A 23,825-nucleotide genomic window follows, 5' to 3' on the forward strand; every position below is an offset into this window, starting at 1 on the left:
CTTCGAAGCCTTAGTAAAATCACATCTCCTCCTCCAAGAGGGCTTCCCTGACTAAGCCCTCATTTCCCCTGCTCCCTCTCCCTTCTACATCACTTGGATCTGTACTCTTTTAAGCATTTGATGTTCACCCCACTCTCAGCCCCACAGCACTTAGGTACTGCTTCCCTTATCTGAGAAGAGAAGCAGTGAGGCCTAGTAGAAGGAGCACTGACTTGGAAGCTAGAGGACATGGGTTCTAATTCCATTCTGCCCCGTACCTGCTGTGTGATTTGGGCTTTATTTGACTTCTCTGTGCCTTAATTGCCTCATCTGCAAAATGGGGATTGAATATGTGGTCTCTCTCCTACTTAGACTATGAGCCCCATGTGGTGCCTGATTATCTTGTATCTTCCCCAGCAGTTAGAACAGTGCTTGATACATAATAAGTGCTTAACAATTACCGTTATTATTGTTACTGTTATTATCTGTAGTTCGGTTAAGTGTCTGTCTTCACTAGAGTGTAAGATCCATTCATTCATTCATTCAATCTCTTTTTATTGAGCGCTTACTGTATGCAGAGCACCGTGTTAAGCACTTGGGAAAGTATGATACAACAATAAAGAGTGACAACCTCTGCCCACAATGAGCTCACAGTCTTGGGGGGTGGGAGAGACAGACATCAATACAAATAAACAGACATCAATATAAATAAGTAAAATTATGTTGACCACCTCCATTGTATTGTACTCTCCCAAGGGCTTAGTGCAATGCTGTGCACACAGTAAGCACTCAATTAGTACCATTGTGCGCTAAATGCTGGGGCAGTTGCATGGTAAACACATCCAACACAGTCCCTGCCCCACAAGGGGCTCACCATCCCTCTTATCCCTGTTTAAATATGAGAAGATTGAGGCTCAGAGAGGTTGCATGAGTCGTCCTGTTTCACTTAGCAGACCAGTAGCAGAGAAGGGTCTAGTACCCGAGTCTTCTGACTCCCAGTTCGGTGGTCTTTCCTCTAGACCATATTGCCTCAGCCGCTTTGGAAAGATGATCTGTGCAATAGTGTATAGTATAGACAGTAGTGAGGACAGTCTGGAGGCTGAAAGACCAGTAAGGAAGCGGAAACATTTGCCTAACCATGCTCTGTTAAGAACTTGGACCAGTCTGTTTGGATACGGAAGAATGGGAAGCGTTTAGCAGTTGCTTCAATGTGAACTCTGAAAGACAAGGAGCAGAGTGGCCTAATGGGAAGAACATGGGCTGGGAGTCAGAGTATCTGGGTTCTAACTCATGCTTCACTACTTGTTTGTTATGTGACCTTGGGCAAATCATTTACCTTCTCTGTGCCTCAGTTCCCTTATCTGCAAAGTATTTGTTCTCCCTGCTACCTAGACTGAGTCCCATGTGGGACCTGATGATGTTGCAGTGAGTCAGGCCCTTTACGAAGTGCTGGAGTAGATACAAGCCACTCAGGTTGGACACAGTCCACGTCCCACATGGGGCTCACAGTCTTAATCCCCATTTTACAGGTGAGGTAACTGAGGCCCAGAGAGGTTAAGTGACTTGCCCAAGGTCACACAGCACATACGTGCCAGAGGCGGGATTAGAACCCAGGTTCTTCCAACTCCCAGGCCCATGCTCTATCCACTAGGCCAAGCTGTTTCTCTAACTGAAAGATTCTCCGACTGAATGGAGATAATCAAAGATAACTACTTTGATGGAGCATATGCTCTGGGAACTTTGCTTGCCCCAGAGATTATTTTCACCTAGAGATGATTCTAATTCAGCAGTAGTAGTGGAAAGGGGCAGCATCTTTTGAGAAAAATAATGGGGGTAAAACCTTAAGAAGAAACGTGACAATGAGCAGCGGCAGGATGAAATGCGTAGAGCACAGTCCTGGGAGTCAGAAGGTCATGGCTTCTAATAGTAATAATGATGGTATTTGTTAAGTGCTTACTATGTACAAAGCACTGTTCTAAGCACTGGGGCGATACAACGTGATCAGGTTGTCCCACGTGGGGCCAACAGTCTTAATCCCCATTTTACAGATGAGGGAACTGAGGCACAGAGAAGGTAAGTGACTTGCCCAAGGTCACACAGCTGACAATTGGTGGAGCCGGGATTTGAACCCATGACGTCTGACTCCAAAGCCCGGGCTCTTTCCACTGAGCCACGCTGCTCCTAGGAGATGCATGCTTCTGTTGCTTGGGAGTCAGAAGGTCATGGCTTCTAATCCTGGCTCCACCACTCATCTGCTGTGTGGCCTTGGCCTAGTCACCTCACTTCTCTGTGCTGCAGTTACCTCATCTGTAAAAGGGGGATTAAGACTGTGAACCCTGTGTGGGACTATGTCCAATCCAATTTTCTTGTATCAATCTCTGCGCTAGTAGAGTGCCTGGCACATAGTAAATGGTGATGCAAAGATGAGTTTACCAAGTGCCAGAATTTCAATCTGATCATCTCTCTGAATCTGCTTTCCAAGAAGGCTTGAATTGGAAGTAAAGATTGGCTGTAAAAATTATATCTAAGTTCCCTATAAGGCCTAGCTTTAAAGACTATGAACTTTTTTTATTTTGGAGTTGTCCCCTTTCAGAATGATTCAACTCAAACCACCTGGTAACCAGGTTGAGTTGGGAGACAGAGTTTGTGCTTTAGCAGGTGACTGTCACCTACTCACCTCGGCATCCTGCGGATTTCAAGAATGTGCTGCTGAAAGCCACAGCCACTCTTTTCCTGAACAATTACAAGAGGTTTTGAGCCACTGGACAGAGAGCTCAGTTTCTAGTCTCCTTAGTTCATTTCCATCATTTATTAGGAACTTTTCAATAATTTGTTTTCCAGCTGTGAGTAGCCAGCAATTATTGAGAAAGCAAAACACAGTTTGGCTTTAGTTTGTAATGCTTTCAAGAAAGTTCATTCATTCATTCAATCATATTTATTGAGCACTTACTGTGTGCAGAGTACTGTACTAAGCGCTTGGAAAGTACAGTTCGGCAACAGAGATAATTCATTCATTCATTCAATCGTATTTATTGAGCGCTTACTGCGTTCAGAGCACTGTACTAAGCGCTTGGGAACTACAAGTTGGCAACATATAGAGACGGTCCCTACCCAAAAGCAGGCTCTCCCTACCCAACAATGGGCTCCCAGTCTAGAAGGGGGAGACAGACAACAAAACAAGTAGACAGGCATCAACACCATCAAAATAGATAAAAAGAATTATATATATATATATATATATATATATATATATACACACATCATTAATAAAATAGAGTAATAAATGTGTTCAAATATATTCAAATGCTGTTGGGGGGAACAGGGTAGAGCAGAGGGAGGGAGTAGGGGCGATGGGGAGGGGAGGAGGAGCAGAGGAATGGTGGTTCTCAGTCTGGGAGGGCCTCATGGAGGAGGTGAGCTCTCAGTAGGGCTTTGAAAAGGGGAAGAGAGCCTGTTGGCAGATGTGAGGAGGGAGGGCATTCCAGGCTAGAGGTAGGACATGCGGTGGGACAGGTGAGAATGAGGCACAGTGAGAAGGTTAGTGGAAGAGGGGTGGAGTGTGCGGGCTGGGCTGTAGAAGGAGAGAACGGAGGTGAGGTTAGGAGGGCGTGAGGTGTTGGAGAGCTTTGAAGCCAATATTGGGGAATTTTTGCTTCATGTTAAGGTTAATAGGCAACCACTGGAGATTTTTGAGGAGGGGAGTGACATGACCAGAGCGTTTCCATAGAGAGATAATCCGGACAGCAGAGTGAAGTATAGACTCTAGTGGGGAGAGTTCAATATCAAGCCTTTTTTCAGTCCTGATCTTTCTCCTTCGCCACCATCACATATTTCCTTCTGCCTTCAGGACATGTTTACTTGGCTGTCCCTCCAATGCCTCAAACTTATCATGTCCAAAGCAGAGCACCTCATCTTCCGTACCATACCCTGTCCACCCCATGGCTTTCCCATCACTGTGGACAGCACCACCATCCTCCCTGTCTTCCAATCCCATAACCTTGGCATTATTCTCGACTCATCTCTCTTGTTCAGTCCACATATTCACCTGTTCCACATATTCAATATGTCACCAAATCCTTTTGAATCAACCTTCACAACATTGTTAAAATCTGTCCTTTCCTCTCCATCCTAATGACTACCACACGCTCGCCTATCCCACCATCGACCCCCGGCCCACGTCATCCCCCGGGCCTGGAATGCCCTTCCTCTGCCCATCCGCCAAGCTAGCTCTCTTCCTCCCTTCAAGGCCCTACTGAGAGCTCACCTCCTCCAGGAGGCCTTCCCAGACTGAGCCCCTTCCTTCCTCTCTCCCTCATCCCCCTCTCCATCTCCCCATCTTACCTCCTTCCCTTCCCCACAACACCTGTATATGTGTATATATGTTTGTACATATTTATTACTCTATTTTACTTGTAAATATCAATTCTATTTATTTTATTTTGTTAGTATGTTTGCTTTTGCTCTCTGTCTCCCCCTTTTAGACTATGAGCCCACTGTTGGGTAGGGACTGTCTCTATATGTTGCCAACTTGTACTTCCCAAGCGCTTAGGACAGTGCTCTGCACACAGTAAGCGCTCAATAAATATGATTGATGATGAAGAAAGGACATATCCCATCCCGCCTGGATTACTTCATCAGCCTCCCTGCTGACCTCCTTGCCTTCTGTCTCTCTCTCTCCTCTCCAATCCGTACTTCACTTTGTTGCCTGGGTCATTTTTCTAAAAGCACATTCAGTCCAGGATTCCCCACCTCTAGTGTTTGCCCATCCACCTCTGCATCAAACAGAAACTCTTTACCATTGTCGTGAATCTCCTTGCCCTCTCCTCTCTTTCTTCCTCCTCTCTTTCCTCTCTGATTTCGTACTTCAACCCAGCATGCTCACTTTGCTCCTCTAAATGCCAAACCTACACTCTGTACCTCGATCTTGCTTATCTCGCTGTCGACCCCTCGTCCACATCCTTCCCCTGTCCTGGAACTTCCTCCCCCTTCAAATCCAACAGACTCTCCTTAACTTCAAAACCTTATTAAATAAGGTCTCCTCCAAGAGCCCTTTCTCTACTAAACCTTCATTCCCCCTACTCCCTCTCCCTGCTCCTTCACCCTTGCATTTGGAGTTGTACCCTTTATTCACTCCACCCTCGCCTCACAGAATTTATGTGCACATTAGTAATTTATTTTCTGTCTCCCCTTCTAGACTGTAAGCTCCTTGTGGGCAGGAAATGTATCTACCAACTGTTATATTGTACTCTCCCAAGTGTTTAGTACAGTGCCTGCACAAAATAAATAATAAATATAGTTGACTGATCACTTCTCTAGACTGTAAGCTCTTTTTGGGCAGGAAATTCATCTATCAACTGTTATATTGTATTTTCCTAAGTACTTAGTACAGTGATCTGCAGATAGTAAGCGCTCAGTAAATACAGTTGATTTATTGCTTGATTCTCTGGACTGTAAATTCCTTGTGGGCAGGAATTATGTCTACCAACTCTGTTATATTGTACTCTCTCAAGCGCTTAGTACAGTGCTCTGCAAATAGTAAGCGCTCAGTAAATTCTTGATTTATCAATCAGTTGATTGATTCTCTATAGAATACATGTTTTTGTTGAAATCTGTAGCTGCAACTTTCATGAAGACAGGCTTTGAACACCACGTTGATTAGTCTTTCTTTCTCCCTCATGCTGTACCATTTTCATCAGAAAGTCCATTGAGAAGGGGTGCTGTTATCAAAGAGCGGTACATACCAATTAAAGGCAGCAACAAAGGATTAGAAATTTAGCTCCTATTGTAATTTACTTGCACCTAATGTCTGGTTCCTGAAATGAACTCACTCCTGAAATTAAAATTCATCAGTTTGAGCTCACTACAATTTTTATTTTAAAGAAGGAACTTCAAATGGGGAAATCAGATTGCGCAGTTTGAATGTGACTTTATTATGTCACCGCTAACCCCTTTCCTTGTTGGTGGTTGTTGTTGTTAGAGAATCTCCTGAAAGGAATTGCTTATTTCATGGTTGACTCTGTTGTTGTGCAAGAATAGAGTATCAGAGGAAGGCAGATCCTTTGAAATCTGTGATTTATTCTTTTTCTAGTACCATATTGTAATCATCAGTTCATTATTATTCAAGTAGCCATAATAGGCTAAAATCACCTTACTGTTTTGTGGTTCTGAAAAAGTGTCACCCACTTTTTCCCTTAACCCTTCTCATCCAAAGGTATCTTAAGGTTTAAGGAAAAACATAGTGAGGATATAACAATAAAATGGCCCTTTTATTCCCAGCATATGCTTTTAAACTAATTCTCACTGTACATGTCGAGCTCTTTTGGTGTGGAATTTTCCCGTTAGCTTGAGTGGTGGGCTCAAGTCGTGTAGGTGTGCTTTTTCAGTTGTGGGTTAAATAGTTGTTATATTTTGATTCTTTGAGAATGCAAAAGTCAGGTCTAATAATAGAAAGTGAGAAGTTTCAGGCATGCTCTGTTTCACGTGATAAGGGAAATGCATTCTGCTCTCCCTCAGGACTTGGGAAGAAAAAGTTTGTAGAGAAAACAGAATAGAACATAAAATGTGGGCTCTGACACAGGGCTGTGACTTGTTTTGTAAATCTGTAGGGCCTAGAACCATGCCAGGCACATAGAAGGCACTCCTAATATTTCTTCTGTATAGTAATGAAGACAACCAGAGTGTTAATTCACTCGTTCTTGCTGGGGAATTCAGTGAATTTGCTTGATATGTCCTATAAGAAATCAGCAGTACCCACTTCACAAGAAGATTGTGAGCCTTTAATTATTTGAATTTCTGTAACTGTCTTCGTGGCCACCATCAATATCTGAGTGCTTACTTTGTGAAGAGACCTGTACTTTAAGCTACACTTCTAGCACCCCCCACAACACTGCAGAATAGGGTAAAGAGGATTAAGACTGTGAGCCCCATGGGTGTCGCACCTGATTACCTTGTATTTATCCCAGTGCTTAGAACAGTGCCTGGCCCATAGTAAGCGCTTAAAAAATACCATAAAAAACCAGTAACAGCTTGTCTTAAAGCATTCCAGTACATATCTGTAAATTATGTTCATATCGGTAAATTATTTATATCTGTCTCCCCCTCTAGACTGTAAGCTTGTTGTGGGCAGGGAACGTCTCTTCCAGGTCTCCTGTAGTGTACTGTCCCAAGGGGTGTGTGGGGTGTGTGTGTGTGGATGTGTGTGTGTGTGTGTGTGTGTAAAAGCTTTGGTTAGTGGGCAGGAGGAGGAGGGGTGCTGGAGGTGCCTAGCTCCATTCTGTGGATCCTAGAATCCTTTTTCCGTTTTGCCAAGTTTCACTGTAACATGGAAGAAGGAGATGCTGGCCTATGAGGTCTGTTTTCAGGTCCATAAATCTTTTTTATTAGTTGCTGGATTCTGTTCCCTCCTTTATAGCCCTGACTTGCAGGAAAGTTTTCTCTCTTTCCTTTCCATCCTGCCCTTGGTCTCCTCTTGAATGAAGCTCACCAGAGCTTCTGTGGCAGCCAGCAACATTCATTCAGTCGTATTTATTGAGCGCGTACTGTGTGCAGAGCATTGTACTAAGCGCTCGGGAAGTACAAGACAACATGGTTCCTGAAAGCAGACTTATCCAGTCCGGGTTTTGACTGCCGACTGTAGTGCTAACCCATGTATAATAATAATAATATAATAATAATAATATAATAAGTTAAATGCTTACTAGGTGCCAAGCAGTGTTCTAAGTGCTGGGGTAGATACAAGTTAATCAGGTTGGACACAGTCCCTGTTTCACATTCATTCATTCATTTAGTGGTATTTATTGAGTGCTTACTGTGAGCAAAGCACTGTACTACGCATGGCTCAGTGGAAAGAACACGGTTTTGGAGTCAGAGGTCATGGGTTCAAATCCTGGCTCCACCGCTTGTCAGCTGTGTGACTTTGGGCAAGTCACTTAACTTCTCTGTGCCTCAGTTCCCTCATCTGTAAAATGGGGATGAAGACTGTGAGCCCCCATGGGACAACCTGATCACCTTGTAACCTCCCCAGCGCTTAGAACAGTGCTTTGCACAAAGTGCACACTTAATAAATGCCATTATTATTATTATTGGGAGAGTACACTATAACAACAAACAGACACATTCCATGCCCACAATGAGCCACATTGGGCTCACACTCTTAATCCCCATTTTACAGATGAGGTTGTTGAGGCCCAGAGAAGTGAAGTGACTTGCCCAGGGTCACTCGGCAGACCTGTGGCGGAGTCAGGTTTGGAACCCAGGTCCTTCTGACTCCCAGGCCCATGCTGTATCTGCCAAGCCACACTGCTTCTGCGACACGGTTGAAATGGTGCCCATTCATTCATTCATTCATTCAATCGTATTTATTGAGCGCTTACTGTGTGCAGAGCACTGTACTAAGCGCTTGGGAAGTACCAATTGGCAACATATAGAGACGGTCCCTACCCAAAAACGGGCTCACAGTCTAGAAGGGGGATTCAGACAACAAAACAAAACATGTGGACAGGTGTCAGGTCATCAGAGTAAATAAAAATAAAGCTAGATGCACATTATTAACAAATATATGGAATAGTAAATATGTACAAGTAAAATAAATAGAGTAATAAATCTGTACAAACTTATATACAGGTGCTGTGGGGATGGGAAGGAAGTAGGGTGGGGGGGATGGGGAGGAGGAAATCAATCATTATCAATCAATCAGTTGTATTTATTGAGTGCTTACTGTGTGCAGAGCACTGTACTAAGCGCTTGGGAAGTACAAGTCGGCAACACATAGAGACAGTCCCTGCCCAACAGTGGGCTCACAGTCTAGAAGGGAGAGACAGAGAACAAAACCAAACATACTAACAAAATAAAATAAATAGATATGTACAAGTAAGATAAATAAATAAATAGAGTAATAAATACGTACAAACATATATACATATATACAGGTGCTGTGGGGAAGGGAAAGAGGTAAGATGGGCGGGATGGAAAGGGGAACGAGGGGGAGAGGAAGGAAGGGGCTCAGTCTGGAAAGGCCTCCTGGAGGAGCCTGGAATGCCCTCCTTCTGCCCCTCCGCCAAGCTAGCTCTCTTCCTCCCTTCAAGGCCCTGCTGAGAGCTCACCTCCTCCAGGAGGCCTTCCCAGACTGAGCCCCTTCCTTCCTCTCCCCCTCGTCCCCCTCTCCATCCCCCCATCTTACCTCCTTCCCTTCCCCACAGCACCTGTATATATGTATATATGGTTGTACATATTTATTACTCTATTTATTTATTTATTTATTTATTTATTTTACTTGTACATTTCTATCCTATTTATTTTATTTTTTTGGTATGTTTGGCTTTGTTCTCTGCCTCCCCCTTTTAGACTGTGAGCCCACTGTTGGGTAGGGACTGTCTCTATGTGTTGCCAATTTGTACTTCCCAAGCGCTTAGTACAGTGCTCTGCACATAGTAAGCGCTCAATAAATACGATTGATTGATTGATTGAGGTGAGCTCTCAGTAGGGCCTTGAAGGGAGGAAGAGAGCTAGCTTGGCGGATGGGCAGAGGGAGGGCATTCCAGGCCCGGGGGATGACGTGGGCTGGGGGTCGATGGCGGGACAGGCGAGAAAAAAGGGGGGCTCAGTCTGGGAAGGCGTCTTGGAGGAGGTGAGCTCTCAGTAGGGCTTTGAAGGGAGGAAGAGGGTTAGCTTGCGGGATGTGTGGAGGGAGGGCATTCCAGGCCAGGGGGAGGACTGCCCAGTGACTTCATCCCATTTGTTCAGCCCCAGCTCCACCCCCAGGTGTCACTGTGCACTTTAGAGAGATCTTCTCTCTCTCTCCCTCCCTGCCTCCCTTTCCTCTTCCCCCTATGCCCTTTGGTCGAAGGCACCCAGGTAATAGACTAGAATCTAGTATTTGCGTCCCCCTACTAGGGCAGTGTTAAACTGTTGGACCTCAGTTTCTTCCATGGTGTAGTAATGGTAATAATAATAATAATGATGGCATTTGTTAAGCAGTTACTCTGTGCAAAGCACTGTTCTAAGCGCTGGAGGGGGATCCAAGGTGATCAGGTTGTCCCATGTGGGGCTCATAGTCTTAATCCCCATTTTACAGATGAGGGAACTGGGGGACAGAGAAGTTATGTGACTGGCCCAAGGTCACGCAGCTGATAATTGGTGGAGCCTGGATTTGAACCCATCACCTCTGACTCCCAAGCCTGTGCTCTTTCCATTGAGGCTGCTTCTCTGCATGGCTTCTCTCTGTTCTTCTCTGTACTAGGTACAGCACGGTCCTGGGAGTCAGAAGGTCACGGGTTCTGATCTCAGCTCCGCCACTTGGCTGCTGTGTGGCCTTGGGTAAGCCACTTCAGTTCTCTGTGCCTCAGTTCCCTTATCTGTAAAATGGGGATGAAGACTCTGAACCCCTTGCGGGACAGGGACTGTGTCCAACCCGATTTGCTGGTATCCACTTCAGTGCTTACCACAGTGCCTGGCACATAGGAAGTGCTTAACAAATACCATTATTGTAATTATTATAATTAGTCCAGGTTTAAAGTGGGTTAAAATATGTAGTTGAACATTGAGAATGTCTGTTGAGTAATGCTTTGAGAAGCTTGAAAATCTATTTATTTGGCTTTTCCCCGTTCTCCTTTTTTAACCACTGGAATTTATTAAAGTAATCTTGTGAGTTTCCTCAGATGGTAAGTTCCTTGTGAGCAGGGGACATGCTGACCAACTCTTGTATTGTGCTCTCCCAAGCGCTTAGTATGGTGCTCTGCACAGAGTAGTGCTCAATAAATACAATTAATTGACTGATCTTCTATTTGGGAAACTGGATTGAAGGCTGCTTGGATAACTCTTCAGGTCACAGATGTACCATGCTTTTCTAATCAGGGTAAATAAAACAAGCCTGACCTAATATTTAATCATTATTAATTATGGTACTTGTTAAGCACTAACTATGTGCCAAACACTGTTCTAAGCTCTGCATTTTCAAAGTTGGGCTTTGATCTTTTCTAACTTAATGGCTTGGGGGAAAGCAAAATACTCAATCCCATTAAGCATTTGAATGCTACTCTCACAGTGCTGTACCTGAGTAACCAAATGTGAAAAGCACGGTTAGCACCCACTGCGCTGTGGTCCTATGGAGCGTTCCTTGAAACATTAAATGTGAACACTACTCAGCTGTGACATTTAAGAAGTGGGGGCTGAGGGATTTCTGCCCCTCGCTTTTGCTCTCGCTTGCTTGCTCTTTTCTAATTTCTTTATTCACAGCTAGCTTTTATCAGAATGAGATGTTTTGGTCCCCACAGCTTCGGAACTGTAGTGGGCTGCTAGAGAGCTGGTTCTAGACAAGTTAAACACACTGTGCCAAACCACAGTGCAGCTGTGAATAAGCGTCGGTGGCTGCCTTGGTCTAATTCTTTGTTCGGTTTGATTGAAGGGAAACTTGAGATTTTTTTGGCCCCTTTCATTTCCAAGACTTGCCACTGAGGTTTGGGCACATCATTTTGTCATACCTGTTGTTTCAAAAGGGCTGAAAAGCCGCATTGGTAAGAAAGGACTGTTTATTCAGGTGCTGTTGACTCTGTCCTGTTCCAAATGGTAGGACTTTTGATTTGGATTATCTACGTAGGTTTGGCTGACCCACTCTTGGTCGAGAGAGAGTAAATGATAGCTATCGAGGTTCTCACTGCATTATCTCACCAAAGGTAGATCAACAAAATCTGTTCTCATTATCTCCCCAAAGGTAAATCCACAAAATCTATTCTCACAAAGAAGCAACTTGGCCTAGTGGAAAGCAATCAGGCCTGGGAGTCGGGCTCTGGGTTCTAATCCCGGCTTTGCCACATCTGCTGCGTGGCCTTGGGCAAGCCACTTAAATTCTCTGTGCCCCAGTTTCCTCATTTGTAAAGTGGGGATTAAATCCTACTCTCTCCAACAGAGACTGTTAGCCCCATGTGGTACAGAGACTGTGTCCATCCCAATTATCTTTTCTTGGTACAGTGTCTTCGTACAGTGCTTGGCACATAATAGGTGCTTAACAAATACCATACCTAAACTAAGAGCTCCTGAAATTAAAGTAAGTGTACTAGAATACTTCATCTCCCTTGTCATCAATTGCATATGAAGGTTTCATTTTGGGTGAGATAACTTGGAGATTTGAATGTGTTCTATTTCATGATGGACTAGTGTGGGGGAGAGAGAAAAATGCCCTCATAGATTGGGGGAAGAGAAAGCGGAGACCAAAATCTCTGCGTAGCATGGACAAATGTGAAAGAAATGATAAGAAAGAAATAATCATTTAACCTTTCGCCGGGTGGGGACTGGGGGATTGAAAAATGAGTGTCAGGACAAAAGGGGTTAGGGGCAATATAAAAATCACAAAAAATACAGGTTTCCGTAGCCAACCATGATTTGGAGTTTCTCCCTGCTCAGTTTTCTGAAGACCTATTTGGCTACCAGAGTGTGCAGTTTTGAGTAACCACGGTGTTCTGGGCCTTGGCTGTCATGCCCTCACTGGCTGGTATTGCACTGGTTCCTCCTTCATTGTGTCAACAGGTCAGTGGCCTCATGCAGAACTGAACCGTAATTGCCCAATAATGCTCCGGGTTGCCAGTAAACATGGGGATGGCTAATTTGAACATTTACAGTTCAGTTCCCTGTGCGAGGCTACTGACCTATTGACACACTGCCCAGGAACAGTTTGAGGACTGGAGACGGACTGTCCCTGTGGCCAGCGAGCTTAGAGAACTTATTTCATTTCTTTGAACTTTCTGGAATGATACCTTGAGTAATGGCGGGTGGCTTCAACTTGGCTTGATTACCCGGTTTTGTTTTCTGCTGCTATTTTCAGGAAGCTAGCCTCCCATCGATCTAAAGGAAGCCTGTAGTTTACCTTGTTTTCAGTAAGAGAGAAATGTGAAGCAGGCCCAGTTCCCTGCTTCCTACTGTGGGCCTCTTTTCTCCCCTTGACTTTCTCCATACAACTAACCGGGAGAAGAGTATAGGAAGTTGATATCAAGGGTGGGATGAGATTGGGATAAACACTCACCTTTCCTTAAATATCCACCCTCACCTCAGCCAAACTGGGAAATCAGTTGAGGATGCCTCTGAAAAAGAGGAGGCAATTTTAAGGCCTCTTAAATATTGGGTCATTTAGCATTCATTCATTCAGTCATATTTATTAAGTGCTTACTGTGTGCAGAGCACTGTACTAAGTGCTTGGGAAAGTACAATACAACAGTAAACAGTGACATTCCTGCCCACAACGAGCTCACAGTCTAGAGGGGAAGAGACAGGTATCGATACAAATAAATAAAATTACAGATATATGCATAAGTGCTGAGGGGCTGGGAGGGGTGGGAAGAGCAAAGGGAGCAAGTCAGGGTGACTCAGAAGGGAGTGGGAGATGAGGAAAAATGGCTTAGTCCGAGAAGGGCTCTTGGAGGAGATGTGCCTTCAATAAGGCTTGGAGTCGGGGGGAGAGTAATTGTATGTCGGATTTGTGGAGGGAGGGCATTCCAGGACAGAGGCAGGACGTGGGCCAGGGGTTGGTGGTGAGACAGACGAGATCGAGGCACAGTGAAAAGGTTAGCACTAGAGAAGCAAAGTATGTGGGCTAGGTTGAGAAGCAAGGTGATGGAGTGCTTTAAAGCCGATGGTGAGGAGTAATGCTTTTTCATTCAGAAGCATTTAAAAAGCAGGCTTACTCTACCAGGGGAGTTTTGTCCATCAAAGCCAAAACCGCTTCAAGTGTGGGCCCAACACAACAGGAAGCCTAAGTGCTGATGACTGACTAACTATAATAGTTAGAGTGTATTCCAGAGAGTATTGGGAGCTTATAGAGGAAAGAGTGAAAGAATAGAATGTATGTATATTTAGAGAAGCATGTACAGAGTACATGTAGGGAAGCAGCGTGGCTTAGTGGAAAGAGCATGGGCTTGGGAGCAGAGGTCATGGGTTCTAATCCCAGCTCTGCTACTTGTCAGCTGTGTAACTTTGGGCAAGTCAGTTAACTTCTCTGTGCCTCAGTTATCTCATCTGTAAAATGGGGATTAAGACTGTGAGCCCCAAGTGGGACAACCTTAATACCTTGTATCTAACAGTGCTTGGCACATAGCGCTTAACGAATACCATTATTATTATTATATATGCATTTGTGTGTGTATGTTTGGGTGTAGGGGAATTAAAGAAAATGTCTAGGAATTGTACTAGGGGTGGGAGGAATAGTTACCTCATCAAAATATGACTTGTATTTGTGACTGCAGAAATAGCACTCTCCTGACCCTCCATAATAAAGTCAATTGCTCCAAAACTAAAACGTGAAAACTTCTGTAATAGTATTAACCAAACGTTATTTAGCAGAGGTTTGAGGTCCAGGGTTGGACATGTTGAGTAAGCTCTCTAACTCCCTCCCTCCTCAAATCCAACAGACAATCACTCTACCCACTTCAAAGCCTTATTGACAGCACATCTCCTCCAAGAGGCCTTCCCAGACTAAGCCCACTCTTCCTCATCATCCACTGCCTTCTGTGGTCCCCTGACTGGCTCCCTTTGCTCTTCCCCCCCTCCCAGCCCCACAGCACTTATGTACAGATCTGTAATTTCATTTATTTGTATTGATGTCTGTCTCCCCCGCTGTAGACTGTAAACTTGTTGTGGGCAGGGAATGTCACTGTTTATTGTTTTATTGTACTTTCCCAAGCACTTAATAAAGTCCTCTGAACACAGTAAGCGCTCAGTAAATACAATTGAATGAATAAATCTAGAGCTTTCAATGCAGAAGTTCCTTATACCATTTCCAGCTATCATCTCAAAGGCACCAATTCACATTTATTCTTTGTGGTGTAAGCTCTTTGTGGTGGGCAAGGAATATGTCTACCAACTCTAGAACACGGGCTTGGGAGTCAGAGATTGTGGGTTTGAATCCTGACTCTGCCACTTGTCAGCTGTGTGACTTTGGACAAGTCATTTAACTTCTCCGTGCCTCAGTTATCGCATCTGTAAAATGGGGACTAAGACTGTGAGCCCCACATGGGACAACCTGATTACCTTTTATCTATCCTAGTGTTTAGAACAGTGCTTGGCACGTAGTAAGTGCTTAAAAAATACCATTATTATCATTATTATTGTGTTTTTCAGTCCAAGCACTTGGTACAGTGCTCTTCACACAGTAAGCACTAAATAAATACCATTGATCAATTGATTGATTGACTAGTGTTAATTGTGAGCTCCATCCCTCTCATGTGGATGCTTAAATGACACTGGGCAAGCATCAGCAACTTTGGGTATTGATATTGGATTTGATCCCAGGATTCTACTGAAGTCCAGTTATTTGAGTAATCTTTCCCTCTTCCTTCTCGCTCACTTCAGAGAAGCAGTGTAGTCTAGTAGATAGAGCATGGGCCTGGGACTCAGAAGAACCTGGGTTCTAATCTTGGCTCTTCCACCTTTCTGCTGCATGGCATTGGGAACTTCTCTGTGCCTCAGTTATCTCATCTGCAAAATGGGGATTAAGACTGTGATCCACATGTAGTTCAGGAATGTGTCCAGTCTGATTAGCTTATATCTTCTCCAGAGCTAAGTACAGTGCTTGGCATATAGTAAGCACTTAACAAATACCATTAAAAAAGAACAACAAAAACAAACAAACAAAAAAGGTCCTCATATTTGGTGGCGAACATATTAAACCTGATCATCTGGTAGCTTTTTCCATAGGTTAATAGATATTTCTATTTCAAAACTTGTTAAATATGCTAAATTTGGTGGTTGTGTGAACTGGCTCTTATTACCTGCATAATCATATTTACTGATGAAGCTGTAAGATCCTTCTGAGTTTGAAGCTGCAGAAAAGTAGCATCGGTGCTCATTGCCAAATTTCCCGATTTCATAATGTTATCCCAGGCAGCAGATGGGAAAGACACGCCAATTCTAATTAAACTTCCAGATTACACGGAAGATTAAAATGTTTTGCCTCTGAGCTTGGTTTCTGAATGGATCAGTTCATATAGGAAACAACTGAAATGTCTCTTCCCTGAGAAGGACAGATGGAGATCATCAGCTTGTGAAGAATGAACTCATACCCTGATTTGGCAGGAGAGAGAGCCTTGCTCTCCTTAGGAAACTTCTTTACTTTTTCATCATCACTGTTAGACTTGCTAGAGCTGTCCAGAAAAGCCACCTCTAATCACTTCCAAATGTTTACCACTTGTGTTTGGCTGGGGTCTTGAACCTTAGCTGATGGAAGGAATTTGCTATGCCTGTTTTTTTCCTCAGATCATTTCATTACGGCTCCTTTGGCCCATACTAATTTTGTTTTTGCGATCCCACTATTATCTTAGTTCATCAAAAGAGTATGTCCCCAAACCGCTGAGCTAGACACCATTTTACACTGCAAAAGCCAGAAGTTTTACACTTTCCTTCTCACATTGTACGATCCTTGTAATTACTGCTGAAATCGAGCTCGGTCCTCGACCGCCTTTTGCCATCTGATTTATCAACCACAATTTTTTCTGCCACGGTTTCATGACTTAGTTGCAGATTCCACTCCAAATCCCGCAAAAGACTACAAAGTTGCCACTGGAGCAAATGGATGTGACATACCCCACATTGCTTCAGCAGGCTGATTGCTACCCTGTGGATGTTTCAGCAGATCGTCTTTCCTACATTCATACTGGATGAGGATCAGACCTTCACAGAAGTCAGCGGGAAGTAAATAGAACAAATTATTAAGAGAACTGCAATCTCTTAGTTCTCTGTAAATCCCCTGGAGATGTTACCTAAAATTGGTCTCCGCTTGTTTTAAGATGCAAACTTATAGCAGCACATCATAGACTCTAGTTGGCCCCAACCCAAAATAAACCCTGCCTGGGGCTTCGGCTGCCCGTGACAGACAAAGTGGCCACCGGCCGACCCTGCTTAGATCCTTTCTGGGGTTGGATGGCAGCAGCTCCCAGGAACTCAGCACTGCAAAAGAATCAAGTCAGTCGATCACTGGTATTTATTGAGTGCTTACTGCATGCAGAGCACTTTACTAAGCCCTTTGGAGAGCAAAATACAACAATATAACAGACATTAATGTCTGTTAATATACATATTAATGTCTGTCTTCCCCTCTAAACTGTGAGCTCGTTTTGGGCAGAAATCTGTTGTTATATTGTACTTTCCCTCGTGCTTAATAGAGTGCTTTGCACACAGTACATGCTCAATAAATACGATTGAATGAATGAAAGAATGAGTGAACATTCCCTGCCCATGCACATAAATGTTGTGGGGCTGGGTTGGGGGTATGAATAAAGGGAGCAAGTCAGGTTGAGGCAAAAGGGAGTGGAGAAAGAGGAAAGGAGGCTTAGTCAGGAAAGGTCTCTTGGAGGAGTTGTGCCTTTAACAAGACTTTGAAGGGGGGAAGAGTAATTGTCTAGAATATGAGGAGGGAGGGCATTCCAGGCCAGAGGCAGGACGTGGGCAAGGAGTCCGTGTCAAGATAGACAAGATTGAGGTACAGTGAGAAGGTTAGCAAGCGTGCACAACATACAGTTGTTCCTGTGAGGTTGCCGAAACGCTTGGCCTCAGCAGCTCACGGGGGACATCTGTACATTTGTACTTTCCCAGGTGCTTAGTATAGTGCTCTGCATATAGTAAACACTCAATAATTTCCATTATTGGTGATGTGTGCTACACCCATTGGGGCTGGGTCCCAAGGACCTGGCTTGGCTCTCAGACCAGGAACAGATTAGGCTGGGTTTCAACCAGGCAGAGCCTGGACATCCTCGAGTTCGGCTGGCTGGTCCCCAGGGCTGGCCCATCCAGGGTTTGACTGCATTAATAATTCGGGATAATCTTGGGATTTGTTAAGGGGTGACTGTGTGCTTAGTACTGGGCTAGATGCTGGATAATCAGATCTGATCCAATCCCTGTTCTGTAGGGGCTACACTGTCACTCGAAGAGAGGAGGATTTGATCCCGCTTCTTCTCTGCAGTCTCACATTTCCTCCTGCCTTCAAGACATCTCTACTCGGATGTCCTGTTGTCACCTTAAACTTTACATGTCCAAAACAGAACTCCCTATTTTTCCAGCCAAACCCTGTCTTCCCCGTGACTTTCCATCACCATAGACAGCACCACTGTGTTTCCTTTCTCACAAGTCTGGAACTTTGGCTTTATCCTTGACTGCTCTCCCTCATTCAACCCACATATTCAATCTTTCACTAAATCCTGTCCACTCAACCTTCACAACATCACTAAAATCTACCTTTTCCTCTCCATCCAAACTGCTACCTCATTAATCCAAGTACTTATCATATCTCTCCTTGACTTCTGTATCAGCCTCCTTGATGACCTCCCTGCCTCCTGTTTTTCCCCACTCCAGTCCACTCCACTCTGTTGCCCAGATCATTTTTATACAGATATGTTCCGTCTATGTTTCCCACTACTCAAGAACCTCCAGTGGTTGCCCATCCACCTCTACATCAAACTCCTCATCATCAGCTTTAAAGCAGTCAGTCGTCTTGTCCCCCCACTTCTCCTCGGTACTCTCCTACTCCAACCCTGCCTGCCTACTTCTCTCCTCTAATGCCAACCTACTTACCATACCTCGATCTCATCTATCTCGCCATCGACCTCTCACCCACATCCTGCCTCTGGCCTGGAACGCCCTCTCTTTTCATATCTGACTCTCCCCACCTTCAAAGCCTTGTTGAAGGTGCATCTCCTCCAAGAGGCCTTCCATGACTAAACCCTAATTTCCTCTTTTCCCAATCCCTTCTTCGTCGTCCTGACTTGCTCCCTTTATTCACCACCCAGCACCTTCCCCCCCAGCCCCTCAGCACTTATGTGCATATCTGTAATTTATTTATTTATATTAATGTCTGTCTCCCCCTCTAGACTGAAAGCTCCTTGTTGCCAGGGAACGTATTATATTATATTGCACTCTCCCAAGTGCATAGTACAGTGCCATGCACACAGTAAGTGCTGAATGAACGCAGTTGATTGATTGATCCCCATTTTGCAGATGAGGAAATTGAGGCACGAAGAAGTTGTGACTTGTTCAACGTCATACAAGTGAGGGAGCTAGGTTTAGAACCCAAGTCTTCTGACTCCCATGTTCTGGCTCTTTCTACTAGGCCACAGGACTGCTCATTCATCTTATTGCTAAAGATCTTCAGGGAGGTATATTCCCTAACCACTCCTGGTTGTCCTGCCAAGTGTTTCCTAAACTTAGCTTTCATTCATTCGGATGTATTTAATCCTATTTATTGAGTGCTTACTGTGTGCAAAGCACTGTACTGAGCACTTGGGAGAGTACACTATAACAACAAACAGATTCCCTGCCCACAATGAGCTTATAGCCTAGAGATCTCTTCTTAGCTCTCTGAAAGACCTTCCACCTTTTTCAACTGCACTCTCCTTGATGCAATTCAAAAACATTTCCTCAGCGGAGATAGTATCACAGCATCCTCTGTGTGAGAATTGTTGTTAAGGTAATCATGGCTTTCTTTCCTTCATATTTCAAGCTTTTAATAAATTGACTAAGGAAAATGAGGAGCATTACTGAGTTCAGGGAAAGAAGGGTTAGATATAGGAGTGAGCGGTATGGTTTTAACATTTTAGGTGGACTTTGCAGCTGGGAAAATGACAACTTTCATCCTTCCACTTCCTCTTTTGCAATGAGGGAGGTACAGTGGCCTGCCACACATTTGATGTGAGGATAGTAAAATGGTTTGAAAATGATAAGCGTAGTCTACGTACCAAGGGGTGATGTTGATGTCTATTGGCATATCATAACAGCCATTTATTTCTTTGTATTCTTAGTAGTTTCCGTGTGAGGTCCGAGCCCTTTTTTATGGTATCTATTAAGCACTCGGTACTAAGTGCTGCACCTAAAACATAGTAAGCACTTAAATACCATCATTATTATTGTAGATACAAAATATTTGGGTTGCACACAGTCCCTGTCCCACATAGGGCTTCCAGTTTTTACAGTTGAAGTTAACTGCGGCCCAGAGAAGTTATGACTTGCCCAAGGTCACACAGCAGATGCATAGCAGACTGGGAATTAGAACCCAGGTCCTCTGGCTCCCCAGCCCGTGCTCTTTCCAGTAGGCCAGACTGTATAATTATTATTTCATCAAATGTTTCAGTGAGACACCACTATAGACAGTGGTCTCACTGAAACATTTGATGAAATAATAATTATAGTAATTGGGTATTTGTTAAGAGCTTATTCTATGCTAATCGCTGTTATAAGCACTGGGATTGATTGCTGTAAATAGTTGGTAAAAGTTGGTTTCTGTGGGATATTGTTGAAGTTGAGTTTTGGAAGAAGATTAATATATGGGGGAGGGCTTGATATTCATAGTAAATATTAGATAAGTCAATATTTTGGCTCTCTGGAGAGAGACTATTGAATTTGTTGGGTTATGGTTAGTATGAACTGACCTAGAGTGGTAGTATTGGTAGTAGCAGCAGCATTTATGAGCACCCACTGGGTGTGATGTACTGTAATAAGCATTTAGGAAATACAAATCAAAGAAGTGGCATGTTCCCTACCCACAAAGAGCTTACCCTCTAGTGAGGGTTACAGAAATAAAAATTGTAAAGAGAATAGGCATGATCAATAATTGAACATTGAATAAGAGAAGAAGCATGGCTCAGTGGAAAAGCATGGGCTTGGGAGCCAGAGGTCATGGGTTCTAATCCCGACTCCACCACTTGTCAGCTGTGTGACTTTGGGCAAGTCACTTAACTTCTCTGTGCCTCAGTTACCTCATCTGTAAAATGGGGATTAAGACTGTGAGCCCCACGTGGGACAACCTGATCAACTTGTATCCTCCCTCAGTGCTTAAAACAGTGCTTCACACATAGTAAGCGCTTAACAAATGCCATCATTATTATTATTATGTAAGTTCTGATGATAGGTATAAATCTATTCATAAATGCTAGTGACAACTAATGGGAATTAATCCAAGAAGGCTTGTTGGGAGATATGGATTCCCTTCTGCGTCACCTAAAACTTTAGGTCTGTACCCTTTAAGTGCTTTGTGACTTACCCCAGCCCCACAGCATCTTATTGAAAAAAAATTCATTATATAATATTACAATAGTAATTTTAATCGTTATTTTTCATTTCTTATCGAAAATGTCAAGTTGGTACATTACTAAAATATATTTTGGGTATTGAATTCTTATAATAATCTGCAGTGCTTTTACATTCTTTCACACATTTTTGAGGGTTTGGTGATAGCTAAAAATGGTATTTTTCTCATGTTTCCTAGTGTTATTCCTCTCCTAAGAGAATCAGTTGGAATATTGATGCAGCGAACTCCTCCCTTCTTGGAAAATGCTCTCCCTCAGTGCTACCAGAGGGTAAGTCGTGATATTTCCACCACACAGGGGTTGAAGGGCTTTGGTAAATTTCTTTATCACTACTTAATATGTTGGGATTTAGGTTCTTTAAGAGCTTTGAGTCCATCAATGAGCAATATTGATTGAGGGCCCTCTGCATGCAGCGTTTGAGAGACTGTGTGAGAGGTTGAAGACATGATCCTGCCCGAAGGGAGCTTACAGTCTAGCCGGAGACAGACACAAACACAAATAAGTGATAGGAGAATGCCTGCTGGAGGAGCTGTGATTTCAGAAGGATTTTGGAGACAAGGAGAGGTTTGGTCTGGGTGATTTGAAGTGGAAGGGGACTCCAGGCAGAAGGAAGGGTGTGATTCTGGGGTCCAGAGATTAGGGAGTCAAAAACAAGGCACAGTGAGGCGAATTTGGGATGAACAGAAGTGCAAGGCCGGGGGCATGGGGGAGTCGATCGATCAGTTGTATTTACTGAGCATTTCCTGGGGGCAGAAAACTGTACTAAGCTCTAGGGAGAATCACTGTGGCCTAGTGGAAAGAGCACGGGCCTGGGAGTAAGAGGACCTGGGTTCTAATCCCGGCTCTGCCAGTTGTCTGCTGTGTGACCGAGGCAAGTCACTTCACTTCTCAGGGCTTCAGTTACCTCATCTGTAAAATCAATCAATCAATCGTATTTATTGAGCGCTTACTGTGTGCAGAGCACTGTACTAAGCGCTTGGGAAGTACAAGTTGGCAATGCAACAATGGTTGCCAACAACCATTGGCAACAAGTTGGCAAAATGGGATTTAAGACTGTGAGCCACATGTGGAACAGAGATTGAGTCCAACCGGATTATCTTGTATCTACCCCAGATCTTAGTACATTACCTGGCACATAGTAAGTGGTTAACAAAAATGCCTGTGTTATTATTATCATTATGATGATGATGATGATTATTATTATTATTACAACAATATAACAGCATTGGTAGACACGTTCCCTGCCCACGGCGAGCTTACAGTCTATTGGTGAAGAGTCTGAGATAGCTGATGTAATGCCTTGAAGCCAAGGGTCTGGAATTTCTGTTTCCTGTGAAAGTAAATGGGTAACCAGTGGAGTTTTTTGAGACGTGGAAAGACATCGAACAGACCACTGGTCATCTTCAAACCTCTCCTCCAAGAGGCCCACCCCAGTTAATTTGCAATCTCCCCACTTTATACCCCCTCCCTCCCCAATTGCCACTCTCTCACTTCCATGACACTCTAGATTAAGCGCTTGGTGTGGGCAGGAATGTGTCTGTTGTTATATTATACTCTCCCAGGCGCTTAGTACAGTGTTCTGCACACAGTAGGTGCTTAATAAATACAATTGAATGAATTAATGAATGAATGAACATAAGCATACACACAGCATTTATGTACATGTCTTTATACTCTTATTTCCTCCCGTCTGTAATATACGTCTGTCTCCCCTACAGGAATGATGTCTATTAAACCTATTGTAGTCTTTTAAATGCTTAGTACTGTGCTCTGTACACAGCAGACTCTCAAATTCTTCTGATTGGCTGGTAATTAAAGATTTTTGAACATTTTTAGACTACAGGTTCCTAAAAAAGAAGGCTTTTGGTATAATCTGGCCATTTAAAAAATGAAATGGAGTTATATTTATACTTTTCTATTTTAGGTTCAGCAATTGCAAGGAGTTTACAACTTACAAGAACCACACTTCTGGACTCTCTGTACTGACGTGTACGTTGGGACTTTGAAATTAGTCGTAGGTCCTGAGGCTGATGCAAGGTGGATTTTAAGCCAGACACACAATATTTTTACTCAGGTATGGCTGTTTTACTAACGTCTTGCCCAGGAGGGACTCCAAGATCTTCCTTTAATTGTATTTTAATAATAATATTGATGCTATTTGTTAAGCGCTTACTGTGTGCAAAGCACTGTTCTAAGCACTGGGGAGGTTACAAGGTGATCAGGTTGTCCTACCAGGGGCTTACAGTTTTAATCCCCATTTTACAGATGAGGTAACTGAGGCACAGAAAAGTTAAGTAACTTGCCCAAAATCACACAGCTGATAGGTGGCGGAGCCGGAATTTGAACCCATGACCTCTGACTCCAAAGCCCATGCTCTTTCCACTGAGCCACACTGCTTCTCTACCATTTTACCATTAATGTGGGGTCCAGCTCAGTAACCTTATATTTGCATTGGAAGTTCCGTTTTTGTTGTGAAAATGCATCATGTGTCTAGGTTGCCTCTTCAGAGAGTTGGGATGTGGAGAGCCCAAACCAGAAAAAATGGTTCTCATGGACTCTAAATATGATTCCTTCCCCCATCTGTCTTTGGCTTGGCAATACAAATGTGGAGTCAGGTGAAAACCAAAGGGAGTCCCGGGTTGCTTTCTACTAATTTTGAATATCGGAGAAGGTTTTAATAAAAAAAATGCCTAGACCTTGGAATGCAGTGTGCTGACAATTTAGCCTTGCTTTGTTCCTGAGTTGCCGTAAATTCTGCCAGTATTACCACTTACTTAAGGCACTTCTTTCTTT

The 23,825-nt window shown here is 43.7% G+C and overlaps 1 protein-coding gene across 1 annotated transcript in view; it reads left to right on the top strand.

The window, feature by feature from the left end:
- Nucleotides 1-23,825, top strand: part of SLC30A7 (solute carrier family 30 member 7) — a 107,441-nt gene that overhangs the window by 76,145 nt on the left and 7,471 nt on the right. Inside the window, exons 9-10 of the mRNA XM_038745777.1 lie at nt 21,212-21,302; nt 22,957-23,106. Coding sequence (XP_038601705.1) covers nt 21,212-21,302; nt 22,957-23,106 — 241 coding nt within the window. The remainder of the gene's footprint in view (nt 1-21,211; nt 21,303-22,956; nt 23,107-23,825) is intronic.

This window comes from Tachyglossus aculeatus, chromosome 4 (genome assembly GCF_015852505.1).
Source record: "Tachyglossus aculeatus isolate mTacAcu1 chromosome 4, mTacAcu1.pri, whole genome shotgun sequence".
NCBI classification, from domain to species: domain Eukaryota; kingdom Metazoa; phylum Chordata; class Mammalia; order Monotremata; family Tachyglossidae; genus Tachyglossus; species Tachyglossus aculeatus.